This window comes from Clavelina lepadiformis, chromosome 5 (genome assembly GCF_947623445.1).
Source record: "Clavelina lepadiformis chromosome 5, kaClaLepa1.1, whole genome shotgun sequence".
In the NCBI taxonomy this organism is placed as follows: Eukaryota; Metazoa; Chordata; class Ascidiacea; order Aplousobranchia; family Clavelinidae; genus Clavelina; species Clavelina lepadiformis.
The window spans coordinates 16,484,778-16,502,827 of NC_135244.1; the positions used below are offsets into that span (position 1 = coordinate 16,484,778).

General features: G+C 35.8%; 1 protein-coding gene across 1 annotated transcript; it reads right to left on the bottom strand.

Moving 5' to 3' along the window:
• Positions 1 to 1,435: 1,435 nt before the first annotated feature.
• Positions 1,436 to 13,432, bottom strand: LOC143460122 (protein smoothened-like). Its single transcript, XM_076957521.1, has 17 exons — positions 13,045 to 13,432; positions 12,757 to 12,856; positions 12,510 to 12,618; positions 12,039 to 12,245; positions 10,428 to 10,600; positions 9,254 to 9,404; positions 9,028 to 9,152; positions 8,577 to 8,740; positions 8,342 to 8,450; positions 7,931 to 8,119; positions 5,607 to 5,711; positions 5,008 to 5,125; positions 4,677 to 4,868; positions 4,068 to 4,136; positions 3,862 to 3,967; positions 3,535 to 3,654; positions 1,436 to 3,367 (listed from the first exon to the last, which is right to left on the bottom strand). Exons 1-17 carry the CDS (start codon positions 13,259 to 13,261, stop codon positions 3,048 to 3,050), a joined length of 2,574 nt encoding a protein of 857 aa, XP_076813636.1. The 5' UTR covers positions 13,262 to 13,432; the 3' UTR covers positions 1,436 to 3,047.
• Positions 13,433 to 18,050: the final 4,618 nt, after the last annotated feature.

An 18,050-nucleotide genomic window follows, 5' to 3' on the forward strand; every position in this document is an offset into this window, starting at 1 on the left:
TTTCCGGCATTAGCCTACTCACGTGCAGGCTTGGGCTTTTTAGTTTTTAGTATCAACAACCATACGAACCTTACCGGTACTTATAATTTGTAAAGTGTTAACATCTTAACAGTGAATGCGTTGACATCATTCTTGCACGTTTTAAGCCCTTGGGCTTCGCTGCTTTTTTCACGTCATTGTCTACTGGCTGAATTATGATTTTTCTACGTTATAATGGTTAACATTTTATTTTTCGTTCCCCCACTGACGATGACGAAAAATAAACGATATCGTACGAAAGCATTTTGCCCAGCATTCTAACTGCAACCTGCTACATTCTGACACTAATCTGAAGTTTTGAATAACCTTCCTGCTGCTAGAGCAGCTTGAGCTGGCTGTGTCAAATGAGACTTTCTTTCCATTTTAGGGGTACTTACATGGCTCCAAGCAAAAATTGAATTACAATGCTGTGCTGCGCGTGCAAAGTGCATTTCTAAATTCCACTGCAATGATGGATTGTTACAGAAATAAGCATTTAAGATTTCAAATGGTGTATTACAAAATCATGAGGCGATTTTAAGTATTTTTTAATGACAATAAACAATGTTTATCACATTTATTTTACGTGCTTCACAATTTTTTTAGCATAGTTTGAAGACAGCTGTATCAGTAACACGCGGTGGAAACTGCATGAATGCCATGAAATCAAAGTACTCGCGACTGCAAAATGCAGCCCATTGTTCCTTTGAGCATGGGCAGAATTCCTGGGGGCTACGGTAAGGATATGAACTCCTCCCCTCAATTTTTGTTGTGGGGACGCATCGTAATTCTCCTCGCCCTCCAATATTTCTCCCAATGGATAAAATTATTGGGAATTAGGATTTATGTCAGTACAGTACAATGTGTTACCTAAATGTCCTAACGGAATTCAATTTTTACTTAAGGACGAAAATGAGGCGTAGTAGGCCAATTGCAATTATTTCGTCGTACGCATGTCATATAGGCCTACCCTAAGAAATGAGATTTTTGTAGGCAATCAATTGAAATTATGACGAATAGAGTAATGAAGAATTGCAAATCAACAGTGAAACAAAATATTGAATAAAATTATGTGACTTCAGTAACCATATGTTTGCAGTTTCTCGCATGATACCAATGTCATGGCATATCACTTCACCGGGCTGCCTGCAAACAATTTCCTGTCGAACGCTTTCTAACGGCTGCACTATACGTTTATTTCTTTGTTACGTGTTTCGCGTACTACTAGTAACCAGAAAAACTGTGTGTATTATTATGACTTGACACCCAAAACAATTCATTATTATTATGACTTTTCTATTGTAACCCAGTCTCATTTCAAAAGTCTAGTACTCAAGCCAGAGTTTCGTGATGTTGTTCTAGTCTTTAGTGAAATTGGAATATATTGCAATATCAATAAAATGACCATTCATACGGATCAATTTTGTCAAGTTGAACGCATGTTTTATAATATCAGAATTGTGGCTGCGGGAGATTTCACGACCGATAGATACGACACTCGTTGAATATAGCCAGAACAACTCGAACAATAACCACGTAATCAAGAACTAAAGTTTAGCTCAATATCACCAATCGAAGAACTCCAAAAGATTACAATATTTGGTCACAATAACCAAAACCATTTGATAATAAAATTAATAGTTAAACTTTGCACCCAATAACATTACCAGTCAGTAGGCCTATTGATAAGTTTCTTCGTGCTGCTATGATACCGGTTTCAAATTAAACCGAAAATAGAAATCTTCAGATGCATTTTTTCCTTTGAACGAGATAGTGATGTAATTGCACAACGCTATTAAGGCAAAACATTTTAACATGACTTGGTAAGCTGTTGGCAATTGGTTGTAAGTTGACCAGAAACAAACACCTTCGCAAACCTGGCGCAGCATGGCCAGCCAAGTTTACTGTGCGATTGCAATTTCTGGCACTTAATGGGAACACATAAACAGACTATACAGTATCTAATGAAGAATAATCCCACCATAGAGATAACAGCGCGAAAAATTAAAATTTGCCAATAATTTTCATGTTTAATTTAATTTGATAGCAGAGGCAAACTTTTGCAATTCTTATTACGCGGTTTAAATTCTTTCGGTGCTGGGATTAAATAAGGGGATTCAGTTAACAGTAGAGCAAAGTTGTTTATTTCAGCACTTTCGTATCTGTCCCCTCATTAATTTACACAGATTTCCGCCAGTGACATACGATTCTTTACGTAACTAAAAAATGTACGAAATACGCTGTTGTTCCATGAAAACAACTCCAAAATATCGCAAGCAAGCGACCAGGCAAAGTTAGCCAAAACTACCTAACAAAATTAAAATATTTCCTAAGTTAATATTAACAGAAAAATACGAAAAACTTGAATGAATAAATGCTAACAGAACATACAACTATATAAGCAAAAATAAAACCAGGTAATTGCTTCTTCTATGGGCATATGAAGGTAAAGCAGCTTGGGCATAAAAAGGTAAGAATTTCATCAAAAGTAAGGCAACACTAAGCACTTGATTGATTCTGAAAGAGGTAAAGTAAAAAGTGCCTCGGCATGGTTTGTAAAATTTAAAAACACAGATGGACTGCAAAACTACCGGCATAGTTATGATTACAGAAGGCTCGAATTGAAACGTCAGAGAAAGATACAAAAGAATAAACAAAAAGGCACGAAAAAACAATTTATACTGTATAGCTCATAAATGGGTTCTGGACGGAATGAGGAATAAACCAAGTATTTATATGAAGCATTTACTACGTACCTACCACGTCAGCAGCGATAAATACCAGAGTTTTCTATGATATATTGCAGATGGCACTCACACGTTACGACACAAAATATTATTAAAGCATTTGAAAAGATTTACACAATTAATATTCCGAACATTTGTCAGCAGGGATAGAGCTTCGTAACAAAAAGAATAAAATCGAACAATGATACTGCAGCAGACCGTAAAAACTGCCATGTCGTTGAAAAGTAACAAGGCAATGAGCAGTTATAGGGCGTGATAAAGTTTTTCATCCTATTACAAAACTTACTCCTTTGTAAAACTAGTAGTGTATTTACTGTCTAAGGATGCTCTAGTGTTTGCATCGAAATTTGAAGTATCAAGATCTGTTGGTCTTGATCCGTAATAGCTACAACGTCCCAATAAATCCTGTAACTCGTAACAAGCATTCTTGGCTTCGTAGTTCCTGTGGCGATCGCCTTTGATGGCTTGCATGGACCAAACTTCTAAAGAATCGACCAAGTTTGGATATGTGCTAAAAAATTCGTCGATGCTTTCAGTTGAGGTTTTAAATGAAATTGAATTTCTTTTATCAATAAAGCCTGGTGGGAGGTAACGTACTGAATCTGCAAAAAAACGTGCGTCCCGTTTACGATATTCTTTCAAAAAACTGATTTTCTTGAAAAAAGCAATCAAACCAGTGATAAAGAGGTTCAGCAGTTAAAAAGTCAACCTATGCTAATAATAAGCAGGGTCGAATATTTACAAAATGTCTTCTTCTGGATATTCAAACCTTGCAATTCTGTATCCAGCTTTTCTACACCAGGGAGGCTACTTTGTCGGCTAGCTGGCGGTGAATATTTCGCGTAGGGTAGATCATATTGACAGCTTTCACATACAACAGCGCCACGGTCTAAACAATACACAGTTATTGTGGAAACTGAAATAACTGTAAGTTGAACGAATGAGCCATAAACCCACGTGCATAAAAATGAAATTTTACAATAATTAGTGCAGTAGGTGCTTATGCTGCAAAGTGTAGTACCATTCAGTGTGAAACCGCACTGCTGTGGTTAAGCTGAACGACTGGAAAAGAATTAAGATATGTAAAATTGCTTACTTGACCCAGAATTGTCATGTTGTTGCCCTGGGGCTAATCGAGGGGGGACTGCTCGCAACGGATAATTATACGGAGATGTTCCGATGAACATATCACCATACTTGTCCTAGAAAAAATCTCTATCAATGACACACGGCAGATGTGAAAGTATTACTGGAGAATGGGGGTAAATTTCCAAAGTGCAAAAAATTTCCGACTTTACTTACATTAATGGGAGTGGTTTTCTTTGAAGGCTTCATTTTAGTAGGCTTTGCTTTCATGTTCGAACCATCGATCTGTGGAAAAGATAGATATCATACAAACCAGTATTTTTTACCTGGAGTAAATGTCACCTGTCCCAAAGGCAAATTTGCAAAACCAACAGTTACCGGTAAGCATCATTCTATCGAATTTATTCTCTCATGGGTACGTAATCTTGAAACAATAGGAAGACATGCTATTCTGTAGAGTTAAATATGCTGTCGAATATTTGTATGTGTGGGTGGGGGAGGTAAATAGAAGAAAAAAAGTACAAACAAACCCCAAAACCAATGCATGGAATACTGCTTTGCTGAATATGGTGGTTATTTCAATACTATACTAACATATCCTGGGTTCCGCTTTGGTGTCAATTCAAAGTATACTTGTAAGTAAGTATAATTAGTTGTATACTTGCAGACGACATAGGCAATGGATCTCCCAAAAAAACATTGCAGTCGCAGGTTTTCTAAGCTCTTATAATGGGATAGTTTGTTGGGGCCTTTGAATATTCTGGGTCATTTGAGAGCCCCAGCGCTCAAGAAAATGCCAAACATTCTCCAACACTTTCAACTTACATATTGGGAGACGGCCCAAAGACCAGGTTCTGTGTCCTTCTCTCTGTCTCTGTTCTTGTAGTAACGATGAAGTTCATAAGGACATACTGGATGTTGATTTGCATTTCCTCCATTTGACTTATCTTCAGGGAGAATTCCACCTCTTCTCTGCACCATCTTTGGTACATTTCTCACCCATGTTGATGACATTTCCTGCAAATCAGAGATAAAGTAGCGGAAGTTCATAATTAAGTTACGATACAGTACCAGTAAAGTGGAAGACTCACACGTTAGCAGTATTATTTGAAGTAGAGGAAAATCAGAACAACATTAATCAGTTATTACAAAAAACCTGTGTAACACTGTGCAAGTCAAAATCCATTCCTACAGGATCCTGATGACTGATGGTGTGTTCACTATATTCCAGTCCATTAACATCCTCATCACTTTCCTGCTCACTATCGCTCTCCCTTAACATAATAAAAGCAAATGTGTTATTCTGTACTTTAAATGGACATGAAAACAGAAGTGTTTTAAAACACTGAACAATATGGTGTATGTCAGCTTTGTCAAACTTGCAGGCAAAAAGTCTCGATGAGGTAAAGTGTGGTCTGCGAAATTTTTCCAATTTTTGCGGTGTTATCAAAGAATGCATTGAACTCCCACTTTAAAATCACAGGCCACGCCTCACATTAATATGGCAAAAAAACTTATGCGTTTTTCCACAAAATGCTTGCAACACACAGCTTTAAAAAAAGCGTAGGTGATGGAGTTGCTAATAAAAACTGATTTTCTGCACCATGACATAATTGTCTTCTTAAACAACCGTAGTATGTAGTTTATATATATATTCTAATATCTCATGTTTTAAGGATGCAACAAATCATTATCCAAGTGTATTAAAACGATCAAACCAAAAAAAACAAATACAGGTCTTTAAAAAAGAATTACTTCTTTTGTTTTTGCTTCAACATATTCCTGATAGCAAAAGCTTTGGCAATGATCTTGCTTCTGCGCCTTATTCTCTTCATTTCATTGTCACTTCTGCCAATCAATCTATGAGATAGAAACATTCATAGTTATAAGTGCATAACTACAAGGAAAACTAAAACTAGTTAACTGCAGTATTGTCAAGAAGCAACACAGGGGTACATACAAAGCATTCAATGCAGTGTTGCCAAACTGTGGGTGGTGAGCCAAAATGTGAATATTGTTCGAGCTTTTTGCTTCCAGTATAAAAAGGTTGCTAGCTATATCCCAGCAGTGGTTATGTGCTGTATGTGGCTACTTGGATGTGCAGCCTACTTGCTGATCTATGCTTGGACTGTTTATATTATGCTTGCTTAATGTTTATATTATTTATCAACTTTATATTATAATCAATTCCGCTTTAGTCACCTCTCTTTACAGTGTGACTGCAACGCTAAAATAAATTTGTCTTAAAATGAAGAAATAAATAATTATGTAGTGAAAATAATCAAAGATCATTAATTTTTGAATTTCTGTTTTTTGCATCCTGAAAATTTTCTAAATTATTTTGCACGATGATCCACCAGGTACTTCCCTGTACAACGAGCGCAAATGTAGACGACAGTAAAATGATTCTTAGCGTATTAGGGTAAATGCAGGCCTGTCACTATCACGCTAGTCGTAGTTAATTTCAAGCCTACAGTAAAGTGTAAAACTAATACCAGTTGCGTGGATACAGAATGAACTAGGTTTTAATAGGACACAAGGCTTGATGGTTAAACTCCTGACAGTCTTTATAGACTAGGCTAGGCTATCGGTTAGACCTAGGCTGTAAGCTTATACCAACTAACCACATATATCTAGTCTACTAGATTGCATTTTATTGTTTATTTTAAACCATTGTTGGTAAGGGACAAGCAGGTTATCCAAAAAAATTTCTGGTCTCTTTTAGCTTTACTGCTTTTAAAAGTCTAAAAGGCCCCATAGTATACCCTACCCACCAGCCTTAATCTGAGCATTTTACACACAAGGCAGGAGTAACGTAGCATAATCCACAAATTTTAGATCAAATATCTTGATTGGCGATTTTAACTAATTGGTGTGCCGTTACTAAACTTTGGAAACACTTGCCATAATCTGGACAGTCTTGGTTGTAACTTGTAAATAGACCTACCGCCACTGGTAGGAAGTCTAAAGGATATTATAGTTCGTTCACATAAGTGGCTATAAACAGAAAGAAGAATACAGTTAGCATAACGTCTTCGGCATATCCATAATATACGCTAAACTGACCTTCGGCATACACGTCGCATGGAATGCACCCTGAGTCTACACAGGCTATAAAACTGGGAGTGTATAACCCCAAGAAAAAAAGCCTAGATCTTAAATTAGATATTAACAGTACCTTTTTAGATGCTTGATTTTTTATCTGCATATAGCCTAGCCTAGTTCAGTGAGTTTTTTTCTAAAGCGAAGCCTTGGTAGCCTACGGTATAAGTCTAAACGACAGCCTAGCCTAGTCTGTAAAGACTAACAGCAGTTCAATCATCAAGCTTAGCATCCTATTAAAACTTAGTCCATACTGTATCGGCACAATTGGTATTAGGTTTACACTTTGCTTCAGGCTTAAAATTAACTATAACCAGCCTGATAGTGATAGGCCTGCATTTCCATCTGCATTTATACTGCAAGAATCAATCGTTGTACGAGGAAGTTCCATGTGGATCATTGTGCAGAATAATTTTGAAAATGGTTAGAATGCAAAAAAAGAATTTCAAAAATTAATTTGACCTTACTGGTGCAGTTCTAGGTTGAAATGATCCATGATTATGTCTAAATATACATTTCTTCATTTTAAGAAAATTGTTATGACGTGGCAGCAATTACACTTTAAGATTATTATTGTTGTAACAACAGAATCGATTTCTTGAACGCTTGAATTTTTTGCCCATAAAAGTCCTTTAAATTATTGCCGAATTATGCGTTTCTTTTAGTTCAGTTTGTCAATCAAATTTTGAAAATCTCTGTACTGACATGTCACATTCTGCTTGCGCCGAACTTAATATACAGGTATCGCGATTTTGCCTGAATCCACTCTGGTTAAGGTCTTGCGATTTTTTACGTGCATAATTTGGGTTTGCAGGTACCTAACTTTATGAGGAAATTTGGGCGGGTTTCACAAAAATTTCGAAACGTTGCGTTATAGTTAATGAACATTTTTGATGCAAAATGTATTCATAAATCACGAAATAAAAATAGTATATAAAAACAATAACTGGATGAAATATTTATTTAGGAAGACTTACTTATACCATGCCCTGCGCCAATTAAGGAAGGACGCTTTTGTCCAAACCCAGCTACTCATCACAATGCCCGTTCCAAATAAAGCCACCAGGTTGAGTTTAAGGACGGACAGATTTGGGTGATTCTTGAGAATGCATGTCACAGGCGGATAACCACTAAGTGTCTCCAGAATTGTAACATTAGCTTCACACCTGCATGAATAATTTATAAATATTAAACAAGACTTCAGTTGTTTCTCTTTAAGGAATCCAACAGATAAGATAAAAGCACATAACACATTTCTGAAGGATTTTTCAAGTTTTAATGTTAAAAACTGAGAATAATGTTAGTGTAATGTGCAATTTCAATTGTTTCATCAAAGAAAATGAGGTCTGGCCAAAATTAGCACAGCTTTTACATACATTTTGGCTTACTTTATGTATTCTTTGAAGCTCTTTTCCCATAGAGCTTGATGGGAATAGTCATATACATGGGCAGCAAATGTAATGAAAACAAAAACAAAGGCAAGTACAGTAAAGACACCTACAAAAAGTAAAAACAATCGTTAACAATGCCAAACAGTTGTGCGAAGTATCAAGGTAGGCACTTTTATAAGAACTTGACATGTCAGACATTAACTTAATCAAACTCCGTGCGATTGTTACTTACCAATTCTTATCATAGTCCAATTAATTTTTGAAATAGCACTGTCACTAAGCAAGCCTGGATGGCCTTTTCTGATACTAAACAAGGCAAATAAGCCACGAGCCAAAAAGAAACCCCCCACCAGCAGAACTATACCCACAGGAATAAGAAGGAAACCAAGCCGGTACCTGTCATTAGAAAGTTTTGTTGTTCAGATGATGGTTGTTAACAGAAAAACTGAATGGAATAATGTTTATGAACGATGTCATGGAAACATATATATTCTTAATGGAGGTTGGCAGAAAACTTGAAAAAATTTGTTAGCATTTACTATCACCAAAAAACCTACTGCTATTATGTAAAATGCATTAAGCCAAAACATAATTTCTTCATGTATATTTTAGCTTTCATATAAATTACCAAATCCAGTAATTTCAGGAGCATTGGTGATAGCACAAACAGCAAACAAACTTACACATAGTTTTTGTAACCAATGAAACATATCCCACTCATAGAATCACCATCTATTTGAGAAACGGCCAAGCAGGACACCATTAAAATAAAAGGAATGGACCAAGCTGTGAGATGAAACCTGTGAGCCTAGATGAGAGTTACAGCATTATCATTACCTATTTAATGATAAAGTCCACCACCAGTCTGTGGTATTGTGTCAGACCCAAAAGTTCAATCGAGTGACTTACCTTGCTTGTTAAAGGATCTTTATGAGTGCCCAGCGCTTTAAACATAAGGAACCAGGAATAAGATAATATATCAAACCATGTTATCCCAGCCATCAAGAAGTAATAGACCAGGACAAATATTATAACACATGATGGTGATTCTCCAGTGCCACTGTAAGAACAAAAATGTATAATTAGTAATTAAGACAAAAGGTAATTTGCAAAGATTCCCGAAGAAATACCTTTTGGTAAGGAATATAAGATGCAGAGTTAACTTAGTGCAAAGAGACAAGCTTATACAGTGTGGGTTATTGATAATTTTTTTCTAAACAAAGTCTTACTCTAATTTCTTAATTCTATACAAAAGTAAGGAATTAGAGAAATAGAAAATGCAGAATACTAGAAATTTATGTAGGTGGCAAATATGTTTGGCCTTCAAGTCAATATACAACGCCATTGAACGTATCATACCGCCTATGAAATGCAGTTGTTTCAAAATATGTTCAAAAATTAGCACTTTACAAACAGCAAAAGGCACAAAATCAGTTGTCAAAACAAAACATATTTTTAAGGCAAAAACAAATATATATACCAAAATAAAAGAGACCAAAAGAGACAACAAGCAGCGTCACTTGTTCAGCTCACTTATATCTCAACAAACATGGGATGACCTATGTGCAGTGAACCTAACAGAAGTCATTTGCAAATGGCAAAATTATGACAGGCCCACACAAGAAGCTATGCCTACCAGGAAACAGTACAATCTTTACCATTACAACTATCTGAACACCTGTGCTCAAATCTGATTTCGTGTGATCAGTATTGATGACACTGACATGTATGTGTGGGCACTATCTATCAACAAATGTTCAAGGCTATTTACTACTACTTGGTAAATGTACAATGTTTGTTGTTTTAAGCACACCAAAAATGATTTTCAGCTGAAGTCAAGATTCAATCATTTGTTCAAAAAATTGTTCAAGTCTAAATTATGTAGAGCATTTTACATATGTAACTAAGCAGGTGAATGGTAGGTAAAATGTTATGATTCATAACATAAATAAACTGTAGGAAATTACAGACTTTAGCATATCTGACATGTTTCTTAGCTGTACTTTTTCATCCTCTTCAAAATAATTCCATGGCTGTCACAAAAAAGTATGACGACAACCACAATAATGTAATAAAAACTTACACTGGTTCAGCAAGCCTCATTGTGCCATCTCTTCTGCACACAATCTCCTCTCTTGCTCCTGAAAAGAATTGTGCTAACCAGCCAATTCCACCCAGAAAGAAACATAAGTTTATGTAGAATATTATTCTTGCTGGATATTTGCTTGAATTTTTCCAGTCGATGAAAAACGACAGCTGAAAATTTAGAAGAATAAAATATATGAACCTAAATAATAACAGAACTATTGAAAAGAAATAATTATGTCGAATTAAAATGTGATTTCTAAAAATCTGATTTCAGTTATCAGAAATGGCACCAACGATCAGGAACAGCCCATAATCGGTTAATGCAATTTCTCCTACGTCAAAAAACCAGGTGTAACATGTTGACAATAGAGAATAAATAGGATAGGAGGCCTCCAAACTGAAATACAATCCAGTGTATCCAGTGTTGAGAAATAAATGAAGAAAAATAATTCTCCACCAGTTTTAGCTTTCCAAGCACAATTTTAACTTGAGCGCACTTATCCAATTACATAAACATCTTAAAACAGAGCAGAGGCAACCACGCAGAAACCAAAACGAGGTGAAAGCAATGTTTTTAAGAAAAACGTGTGTTATAACTAAGTTACTAAGTAGACGTAATAAAATCTGTTTTTGTTGGAAAAACAATGCAAGATCATACAATATATTATTGGCGAAAATATTTTCCTTAGGTATATGTGTAATATATTTTTTGCAGAAGCTTTTAATTCCTTTTTAATTATGGCACCTTACTTACGATACAGTCTTTGTACAATTGGTCCCACTTAATTCGACATATATTTTAAAGAGGAGATATATATATATATACATTACGTTGAAAGATTGATTATATTGCTAACTAGTTTTACATTTTTTTCCATAAACTTGGAAGAAAATTTCGTAAAACCTCAAAACATTTGGCATATCAAGTTAAGTAGAGCATGGGAAGACTGGCCAATCTTTTTTGTTACTCCATCTCAAAATATCACTGTTTCAGGCACAGCCACAGGCGATGACACACTCAGATTATCACAAACTTGTTTCTTTTTGCTCTCACTATCTCACTTTTGTTTAAATGGTGAGGTCTCTTCTCTCTCCCTGGGACGTGGTGATTAATCTTAATGTAACGCTTGGCTGAATTGAGGTGACAAAAAATGGGGACAACAATACCCCTACTATTGGCAGCGTGGATGAAGGAAATATTTCATGTTTACAAACCAGTGACGCTATCCCTAAAGGGCATGCCATACACTATACTAGTGAGGACAAATTCATTTGGAGTTACTCATTAACAGAAACACAATTGATATTAAAAAATATTCATCAGTACAACATCATAATGCATTCAGGGTTAGGCCTTTAAACTTTTGGTCAAGTATGCTAATGTAGTTTGATACAAAAATATCTTATAAATACTCTGTTCCACGGTTAATTTACTAATTGTAAGTCAACTACAGAGAGTGATTAAAAACTTAAGCATTTCAGTGCTCCATGTACTGTGTGGTTTTAATCACCTTCACAAAAAAAAACCTAAAATGAATTTTCTATTCATTGGTAAAGATATAAACACATAAAACCGGTACCAAAATTAAGTTTATCAAAGACTTACCATTGCGAAAAAGGTACATATGCAAGCTGCACCAGCCCATCCTGCCACAAAGGCATGAATTTCATCGTGTTCAGCTTGATCAAATAAAGGATTCATGCACTGCAGTCCACATCCTTCTACCTTATCATAGTACGAAGCTGGGTTGTTTGTGGCTATCAACGGCAACTCACAATCAGATTTGTTGAATTCTATTTGTGATGATGGTGACTGAAATATCAAAGTATGATAACAACAAGAACAGTAAATAATGCAAACTGTAAATATATATATGTCTTTTCATAACTTTGATCTGTAAATGCTGAATAATTACAAAATTTTCAGCAAATGTGCAGCAGTGCAGAGAACTGCCCATATTTTCACTATTAAACTGGATAAGATCCGTTTAAAAGATCGAGACATGATAAATATACATATAGCTTGAAATGTCCCAAAACGTTTCATAATAACCAAATTCAAAAATGATTAACTTACTTTACAATTATCTCCGAAGACATCATTGTTGTCACACTGTAAAAAATCAGGCCACCCATATTCCTCCTGAACTATTTGGCATGGACCACGAGTACTTTCACACAAAGACCTGGACGATCAGAAAAAGATCAATTAGAGATGGAAGAAAGTCGGCCAGGTGTATTTTTGAAAATACTGTCACACATGGAATTGCGTTTTTGTATATACTTTATAATAATTTCTCATTTAATGATGTTGTTTGGCTGACCTATCTGGCAAAGAGATTTTTCCATCTTCACATCTTGGAAAATACACTGAACAGAGCAGTGGCTGAATAACATCCCAGCAACGTGGAACTGCTCTTAAACCTAAGGATCAAGTTTGTTATTATATTTGTGGTAAAAGATATATTTTATCATGATTTAAAATCACTACAAAAATGAACAAGTATACACTAATTTAAAATCAAGTATATGCATACTTTGTATACTACTTAACTGATAACATCATACCAAATAACAACAAAGTGTTTGAAAAAAACTTTGGCATCACACACCTGACCAGAGTAGCAGTTTTTCATTTGCCTCTTTTAGGTTGCTGGCATCAGTGACAAGTTCAAATGAGGTGTCACTGTAGGGCAATGAAAAACCAAAACAAAGTGCACTGGACTGGTTTAAACTTTGGCAAGTTTCGAGTGAATTCTTGCTACAATCAACACCTAAATAGGTAGACTCAAGTCCAACGGAGTTGTTACTAAACACACTCATTTTCATTTAGGCAAATGGCTTTGCTTCCATAGTCCTTAGTCATCCACTTATTAGACTCCAATTGCTGAGTCCGTGTGATTACATCATGCTAGTAGCAGTCAGTTCAATTTTAAATCAATATAAATGTTACATGCTAAACCAAATTTAAAATAGCAGCAATAGGACAATCATAAAATGATATCTGCAAATGTAATACATGTGAGTCAATTAAGTGTTACCTCCTATCAGTAATACATACTCACAGTAATGTTATATGTTGACAGAAAATAGAAAACAAACAATTAATTACAAAAAAGATTAATCTGTTAACAAAAAAGTGAAAAACTGATAAAATGCTAATGAATTTTGTGTTATACACTATTGGAATCCAGAAGTGTTATCCAGCTTCAATACTGTATTGTTAATAACTTATTAAGTCCTTGGGCTTTAGCTGCTTTTTTATGCTTATTGTTTGCTGGCGGAGTTGTTATTTGCCCATACTATAATGGTCAGCATTTTGTTTTTTGTTCCCACAGCAGACAATGACAAAAACTAAATGACACGAACTCAAATTTTAGTCTCCTCTATTAAAATGGGGTTTTGTTAATGTAATTTGTAACTTTGATGCATGATGTCACAAGTTCACCGTAATAAAGTTCTTTAATGTTTCGTCTCCATATTTCAAGGTCAGTATATAATATTTTTCTTAAAAGGTCCCTATACCAATACAGTTGCGGCAATTTTTAAACAGTTGAACTGCCAGTGTTCATCTGGCATGAATTGATATATTATAACTCAAGATGTTTGGTTGGAGCCTTTATGGCAAGCCCCAACAACATGGTTGGCCAAAAAACCAATTGTTTTTTCATTCTTTTTATTTTTTGCGTTTAACGTGGGGGACAAAAATTGTGCCGATGCAGGTGGTCGCAAACATATTAACAGTTATGATAAAAATCTCCACAAATTAGACAGGCAAATGTAGCAAGGCCTCGAGGGCAAAAACGTGCATTACGGAATAATATGAGAATGTAAAAGAAGTTACTAGCGTCAGCATGGTCACTAAACCGAAATTACAAAAACATAATTTAAACACAATATTATAAAGTAAAAGTTAAGCCGTTAGTTTGGCGTTTGGCAGTATATAAGCGTTGTGTTGTCGTCAAGATGAAACCGACCAATGTGTCAGGATGGAAAAAAAACTCACTAAAATTAAATCCATCCAAGATACCAGAGTCCTGTTTAGGTGGCCTGTGAAGAATACATGGAAATAATCTTTTACAAAGGTTGGTTGTGAGAGCAAGTAGAAGATGGTCAACTATGTCACTTGTTGATCAGACTGTTAAGTTTGTAGTGACCGCAGACCTGCTTGGAAAATACGGCAGTTTTCGATGAAAAATCATGGTGCAAAGACACAAGTTTTAGTGTGATGGTGTGCACTGAAGCCTCAATTCTTTGTTTATTTATTATAATTTGCGGCATGAAGATAAAACAGTTCGGTGTGCAGGTGCTACAATCTCCACTACGGTCCATGGAAAATCTCCCATACATACCCGACTGAAAAGTAAGGCAGATTTTGACAAGAAACTGAGCGAGCAATTGGCGCAAAAACACAAAAAATTTGGCGTGAATTAAAGACTCAAATCCTTCTTTATACCCAGATAATAAAAAGCAGATAAAAATGAACAAACCGTATTTTATAAATTGCCGAACAATTTTCAACTGATCTATCAGCTTGTTTGCAGCTCTTATTAACACAGTCAGACTTTCTATGTTCCAATGCAATACAAGGGTGCCACTTTTTCATCGGAAAAAATCGAGCGTTCGAAGCTATTTTTCACAGTTTCTAGCCTAACTAACCTAACTTAAATGTTATAACATAGTAACGTTAAAGCGCAACGAAAAACATTAGCTAAATAGGCTATATGTTGTTGAGCTGTTCCTCATCCACGACTGCGGCTATCTTGATACTATTTTATAGACAAATAACATGTACAGTACCAAAGCACAGGCATAACTAGACGTGGAGATGCGTGCCAATAGAACGTCTGCATGCCTCCTTTTCTAAAATACGACTCATTCGAAATGTGAACGGGGATTGAAATGAAAATACACTATAAATCTTTGGGCAAGTAAACGTGGTGTCCTGCCGCTATCTAGCGGACAGGGTCGTGAACGGTGCAACTTAATTCTACTTTCTAATTTAAATCTAACTCCAAAAAAACTTAAATAGCTAAGATCAACTTTCAGCATGTACACATTCTCCGGATCTAGTATACAAGTAACCTACACAATCAGATAACTTCACAATTTGAGTAGCAGTGGGGTCTAGTATACAAAGACATTCTGTGCATGGTTCTGCACTTGCATACTAGACCCCATTCCCCTAACTTAACCGCCTATCTTCAACAACAGGTTGCGTGACCTACATACGTTGAAAACTTGAAATGTCACTTTAACAACAAAAAATGCATGTTGAGCAGGTTAAAAAAAAATAATTTCGGCGATTCAATAGACTTACTGCAAACTCATTCTAGATTAAACATACTCTTCTATGTGTGAATTCAACTTAAAATTAAATAAATTATTCTCATAGGTTGTAATTATGTTGAACCTTCTTTTCTCGCGTTTCACTGCCTCAACTTGCTATAGGCAATAGCAAGAGCACCAAGCAAATTTTAATTTTTGTTAACTTGTGTAATTTATTTATTATTTGTAAGGCGAACAGAAAATAAATCCTTACTCTCTACCATGCAACAGTCCTAGTGCGTCTCCAGTACTTATGCACTCCCATTGGCCGTCAACCAGTCCGCATCGGGTATTTAGGAATTATTACGTCGCCATGAACTGCTCTTTTTATATGACCTCGTAACTCCCACATTCAAGTCTTTATATGGGAGTACAAAAGTTAAAAAGATCTCCGTTGTACATAACTATTCCAAAAAAAGCCGAAAAAACGCAATAAACATTGAATTATTTATGCATCATGCTACTATATACTGTAATATGGGAATATCCAGTAGTAGGATTCAAATATTTTAACATCCGCTTCTCTTCACTAGCAGCATGCCATATTTACCTGAGGCCGATATACAGTCGACTCCGCTTAATTCGGACACTTTGGTTCCGCTCACTTTTGGCCGAATTAAGCGGAGAAACGGCTTTGTCCGAATTAAGCGGAAAATCAATTGTTCGTTTCATGGTCATGCATAAAGGCAAAAAACGCATTTAAAATACTGTAGTGTTGCGTAATAAATGAATTGCAGCTGCGCTATACTGCAGTAACTGGCACTGATCGCATAAAACGTCTTCGTTTACTTTAGTGAGCAATTTCACTTTTTGTGCTAAACTTTTCTGTACAATTTTGTCCTACAAGATGGACGCAATTGTACCGAAGTAAAAGCGACTATGAAGCTGGCACGGCGTTATATGAGTTCATTGTCGATTGTTACTGCATCGATCGTCATTGTTTCACCATAATCACTCATAATGCAATTGAATCTTGTCTTAAAACGAACGAAGTACTGTTTATTGTGTCATAACCTAACGATGGAATTGCGAACCTGTGTCCGAATTAAGCGGAGAATTGTCCGAATTTACAGGAGTGTTTTACGTTCAATTTTTACTTTTGTTCCGTTCCCGAGCATTTTGGCCGAATAAAGCGGTTGTCCGGGTTATCCGGTGTCCGAATTAAGCGGATTCGACTGTATATAGACCAGGGATTGCTGTTTGGGTTGCCACAAGCGAGAGTCTAGCAGTGAAATTATTCATCCTAATTATTTTCTTAAGTTTAAAACATGTCTAAAATTGGTTAATACATCATTATATTGTTAACAGTGAGCAGAATACTATGATTATGGTTAGTGAATGTGCAGCATGAAGATAATAATCTATTGCTATTCTGACAAAGAAAAAAATAACAAAAACACTTTACCCAAAACTTTTATTGACATTCATGATCTTTCACTTTAAAATTTCCAGATAGATAATACAGTAGAACTCGCATATAACGGACAAGTCGGAACCAGCGATATTCATCCGTTATACACGATTATCTGTTATATACGAAATTGACCCTCGGCACACCGCGCAGGCTCGCTAGTCGTTGGGTCCCTTTGTGTTATTCGTACAGTACAGTACAAGCAATACCTGTATATCACAAGTGAAAGATCGAATCTAGTGTGAAGAATAACGTACGCTTTCTTCTGTGACAACAGCAATTGTACTGTCAACAATTGATTTCTTTGCAATGATAAATGGATCCGTTTATCCGAGGTTTTATGCGAGTTCTACTGTATTGACACTGCACAATGCATTGTAAACAGTAACTTTATTATAGTTATTAGGGCTATTAATAGCATATTATTAGCCGCGGCAATACAGTGCTCGAAGTGAAACATAAGCCTATACATAAACTTGTTAACAACCGGTTCGCGGAGATCAGTAAAATTCCTGAAACCGGTGTGAACCGGCTGAATCCCACCACTTGGAATATCGTTCTCGGCCTGCAACACAATCGGTTGACTCAAAAATCTGTGTAAATTCCACCGAAACCGGAAACAAGTCACTCGCGACTGATCGGTTTACCATAAAAAGTTATCTTTTCATTAACTTTTTCTAGTGTTACGCTGTGTATTGCAAAAAAGATTGGCATGTATTATTTGTCATTATTACAATATATTTTTATGCACTTCTAAATCCACAACACATTTATACTATAACTGCGTTGCAGGCTATCTACAGCAGCTTATATTTATTATGTTCATGCTGCTCGCTCTTTATTCTCGTGGATAACCAACGTTTCTAGATCAAATTTGCA